Source organism: Chrysochloris asiatica, unplaced genomic scaffold (assembly GCF_000296735.1).
Source record: "Chrysochloris asiatica unplaced genomic scaffold, ChrAsi1.0 scaffold00131, whole genome shotgun sequence".
Lineage (NCBI taxonomy): Eukaryota > Metazoa > Chordata > Mammalia > Afrosoricida > Chrysochloridae > Chrysochloris > Chrysochloris asiatica.
In genome coordinates this window covers 268,724-274,103 of record NW_006408649.1, presented here as the reverse complement: position 1 = coordinate 274,103, position 5,380 = coordinate 268,724, and the positions used below count along the sequence as shown (strand labels likewise).

Here is a 5,380-nt window from a genome sequence, read left to right as displayed (position 1 = left end):
GAATTACTAACCAGCATAACTGAATAATCAGATAAGGGACATTTTGCTATGTCTGCTGGGTGGCTAAAGTCTGATCCTCAGAGCCTATGGTTTGGTCGGTCAGCAACGCTTGGGCCCACAGGGACTTGAACTCCTGACCGGGTCTGCATGGTCTGCATCAGATTCCCCCTTATTTATTATTTGTTTAAGGGTATAATAATAGATTTTTTTTGTTTAATTGCCGCCATGTCAGTTTTGACTCATAGCAACCCTATATATGGTTTCTGAGGAGAAGCTACTGAGTTTGAACTGTTGACCTTGTGGTCTGAAGTCCAGTGCTGATCCTACAGTGCCACACCAGGAGTCCGTAACTATTGTAGAAAACGCTAAAACACCTTTTTTTGATGACGTACAGAACTAGAAAGAAACTCAACAAAGATACAGAAGAACTAAAAAATAACATAATAATTAACTTGATCTCATAGATTATATGGAGCACTCCATTCAGTAACATTCTTTCCCAGTGCATTCAGAATATTCTTTAGAACACACCAAATTGCCAGGCCACAAAGCAAGTCTCAATTAAGTCTTTGAAAACTGAATCAATACAAAGCATCATTTCAGATCACAGCACTTCAAAATTAAAAATCTACACTATGAAGACCAAAGGGTGGGTGTGGAGGGGGACAAAATACATGAAAAATGAATAAAACTCTGCTTAAAAACCACTGTGTATAGACAAAAATTTAATGAACTAAAACTCCATGTGTCAAATGAGAACAAAAACACAACATACCAAAATCTTTGGAACACAACAAAAGCAGTGGTCAGGGGCAATTTTAAGCAATAAATACATAAAGAGAAAAGAACCAAAATCAGAACCTGAATTCAACATCTGCAACAATTACCAAAAGAGTTGCAAAAGAAGCCTACAGCCACCAGAAGAAAAGAAGCAATAAAGATTAGAGTAGAAATCAATGAAATAGAAAAACAACAGAAAGAATCAACAAAACAGTTAAGATTAAATCAACAAATCACTAGCAAATCTAACACAAGATGAAGTTAACATGAATAAGAAAATCTGTGACAAGGCAACAGAACCAAGAAAATAAAAAGGATAATAACAGAATACAATGATGAACCGTATTACAACAAATTCAAAAATCCACAAGAAAAGGAAAAATGTCTGAAATACACAACCTACCTAAACCAACATAGACTGAAGGAGAAAAACACACCTATAAAAAGAGAAGAAATTGATCAGGTTACTAAGAAATTCACACACACACAAAAGTGTCCACCTCAGACCATGGAAGTCTACCAAACATGCAAAGAAGTGACATGAATTCTACTCAAACCATTCCAAAACATAGAAAAACGTTGGAAAACTCTAGAATTCATTTTATGAAGTTACCATAACTCTGATAACAAAATCAAGCAAAGACAGATATCACTGAAAATAAAAGGTTTTCACAGTAAAAGAAGCATTCTTTTGACCGTTACCAAGGGTTGGGTTACTGGTAAGAAAGTGTTGTTGTTGTTGTTGTTGTTATTAAATGTCACCAAGTCAGGTCAGACTCATAGAGACCCTGTATAGGGTTTCTGAGGGGAGTGTTAACTTTAATGAAGAGTCAAGTAATTTGTAAGAGAGCAGTTAGCATAAAAATGATGAACACTGTAAAGACATGAGGAAGAGTGCAAGAGTTAAAGGGAATAGAGTTAAATACCTGTAAATATACATAATCCTAAAATAAAAGTGATCTATGGAGAGACATGAGTACACAGGTTGGAAAACAGCTAACACTAAGAACATTAGCACATTGGCAACTGAAAAGAGACAACAAACTAACATATTTTTCACCTTCTCAAATTTCAAATAAGTAGGGTTATATTTTCAAAAATATAAAGACTCATTAATAAAGAGGTGGCCCATATTTAATCTCTTGGATGTTATTTACTGAACTCTTATTTTAGAAAAATTTACTTTATAAAATTGAACTTGAAATCAAAGAAATTCCTCCAAAAAAATGTAACTTTATATACTTAACATGCGAATTCCGATCATGGCATATCTTCTGTCTTGTGTTAAACGAGAAGACTACAGCACAATACAAGAAGGCAGGAAGAAACAAAATTCATAGTATAGAAATTTCAACCTAGAAGGAACTTTTGAGATTTTATCATCTAATCAGGTTCCTCGTCTCTGAACAGAGCAAATGCCAGGCAACATAGACACCACACTGAAATTTCCAGAACTTCAATTTGCAAACTGTCTTTTAACAGAAGTAACTTTACAGATAGCCAACAGGAAAGACTTCTAAAAAAGCATAAAGTAAAACCAAGACAAAATTGATGATTATCAATTTTCTTTTAACATTTAAGTAATAATAAATGTTCTTTCAAGTTATGATTCAATAGCACATTGGTAGCTGTGAGAGATAATACATGTGTACTTTGTAAATTATAGAACAAAGGCAGAATTAAGCTAGTGTATTCTGACTTCTCCTCTTTTTGATAAAAAAGATAATTATTCTACCTGGCCAGATCCATGCAGCTATCAGTGAGGTTGGTAGAAGAATTGAAGTACTCTCTGCTAGCAGCCAAAACCAAGTCAATACTTTTTTCGTAACTGACCCTGTACTGGGTTTTCCCTTTATGGGTTATACTTGCTGGTGGATTTATCGAGGAAGCAGTGCACTGCATCATCTGCCCAGCCAAGTGGATGTTTGCAAGGTGACTAGAGCACAGAAGGCTTTCAGCAAATATCTGCGGAAAGAAGAAAATAGAATTAGTGCTTAAAGAGAGGTGATTTGGTTTTCAATAAAACAAAGCCTCTCAAATGAAATAAAATATGTAAAAATAAATTTTAAAAAATCATTATTCTCAAATTATATTCCTATAGATTTGCCTATTTTCTAAAAATTACTTGTAATCCCAAAATCAATGTGTACAGTGCTTTCAAAGCCAATTGAAAACGTGCTTAATGTGGCAAAAATTCCTGAACATTCCAACTCAGGTTTAAACAAGGCACCAGACTGCCTTCTTGTTTCAGCTTTGTGCTATAAACAAGTATCCTTTTCAGGGTCTCTTTACTTCCACACTTTTCACATTTTTGTCCTTTCTGAATGTGATTTTTTTTTATTAAAATGGTCCACAAGTATAGTGCTAAAGTACTGTGTACTGTCCCGTAAATTAAAGGTGGCTGTGGTACATCTTACAAAAAATATATATATGTGCTAAATAAACTTCATTCAGTCATGAATTATAGTGCTGTCTCCATGAGTTCAGTGTTAATGAATCAACAATATACAGTATATTAAATACGATTTCTTTAAACAGAAATACGTATAAAATAAGATTATTTATTGATCTGTATATAAAAAAGCTGTGGCCACAGGCTAGCAGGAACCTAGTCCTTTCTTTTCCCTGGAGGAATGTTCCATAATCTGTAATTCACTGTTCCTGGAGACTTAATAGAATATAGCTGCCATAAACAACAAGGATCTATTCCTCTAGAAGTGTTGACTGCACAACACTGGGAGAGTACTAAATGCCACATACTTCAGAATGGTAAATTCAAAGTTATGTGAATTTTACCTAAATTTAAAGATATATATAAACAACCATACTTCTAGAAGGAGACAAATCATCTCACTCAAAGCCAACAAAAATAAACATAATATTTTAATGTTTTACAATGGATATTTGAATCAACTTCATATTCATTAATAAACATGCTCCATTAGATGTATTGTCATTGTTGAACATCTATAGAACCATGTCATTGCAAGACATTGTTGTTGTTGTTAAGTGCACTGCAAGATAGCTAATAGATATTTAAAATAAAAATTTTGAATACGATTCATATAAGTCTTACCTGTTTAAAGCATATGAATTTAATTTAATGAATTAATTGACAAGTTACAAAAGTTATAATTATACATAACCATTAAAACCACAATATACCATGTACCATTGGGCTTTTCTCCAGCATGCAAATTAAAAACTCAATACATAAAATGAATCATTGAGTAAAGACTCAGGCAAAGGATCACTGAATTCTACTATACAACTAATAGTGTCAATTAACAACAACAAAAATTCTAAAATTGAAATTTATATTACCCAGGAAAGTAAACAGTGGTTCTTTAAAACTTACAGTAGTATTGATATACAATTATCAAGAGAACTCCCCCCAAGAATGCCCTTTCCATAAATCCAATGTCTGATGGCAATGAAGAGAGCACAGAAATAAGAAAAATCTATGATAAAAATATTTCATGGAGAAGCATGTTTTGTTATAATTAAGATCATCCAATTATTATAAGATCTCCTTCTTTTTAATTATTTTGTGTCTAGAATTCCTGGGAAATGTATTCTTAAACAGGTCTTACTTGAACTATCTGATGAGGGCCAGCTACAAAATAGATATTGTGAGAGAGCAAATTACCAATGAGTAATCCTAATGACAGATGGAAATGGCTTGCTTCAATTCTAACACAAACATATGACAGTTTTCTACTACTATGGTTTATTCAAGTAAGTCATAAATGGGCAATGTCTAATTAGAAAATCCAATTCACTCAGCTTAAAAGGTTTTGCTAAAATGAACAACATAGATTTTTCTTCTACAATCAGCACAGAAATCTTTAGCTCACATTTTCAAAACTGTGCTATTGAGCTTTCAAATTATTTTACAAGGACAACAAAACCTAATGGTCAAAAGCCATTATGACAACACAGCATAATTCAAAATGGACTTAAAGCAATATTTAAAATATTAAGGTAGTTAAAATTTATTTATCATCCTCTAGAACTCTTTCAAAATGTTATAATAGGTTTCAAATGATTGCTCCAAAAAGACAGTGATGTCCAGAAGTCATTAGTGTATCAAAACCTATTTTAAAAAACTGTAAAGAATTTTTAATATGCTAGGTTGTTAGAATAGCATACTTAACACAGGAGCAAGTTTAAGTACATACTATTCTTAATGTCAATTTTTAGTAAGATCATAAACAAAAATATAATGCCATTCCAACTGAAAAACATAACTTCATACATGTTAAAAAAAAAAAAAAACAGTTTTGTTTTGGAGCTCATGTGTCTACAGATTATTTTCTCTTGAAAATGGAATTTCAAATGTCACTTTAGCTGTAAGAGAGTAACTGTCAAAACTTTACACTCATTCAAGTATTTTAAAAACTAAATTCAAATATAAAATTATTCATTTCTTGTGATGGTTAAGGTTTTGTGACAACTTGAATAGGCTAGGATTCTTAGTGGTTTGGCAGTTATGACAGTACTAATCCATGATGAGAGCTGCTGTGAGCAGACAAAAATTTAAAGGAAATGTCCTAGGAACTGTGGTCTGCTTCCAATATAATCACTTGGGCAAAACTTG

General features: G+C 32.6%; 1 protein-coding gene across 1 annotated transcript in view; it reads right to left on the bottom strand.

Moving 5' to 3' along the window:
* NBAS (neuroblastoma amplified sequence) overlaps nt 1-5,380 on the bottom strand; it is a gene marked incomplete at its 5' end in the record, with an annotated part of 556,069 nt that overhangs the window by 323,377 nt on the left and 227,312 nt on the right. Inside the window, one exon of the mRNA XM_006869470.1 lies at nt 2,516-2,745. Within this exon, the coding sequence (XP_006869532.1) occupies nt 2,516-2,745 (230 nt within the window). The remainder of the gene's footprint in view (nt 1-2,515; nt 2,746-5,380) is intronic.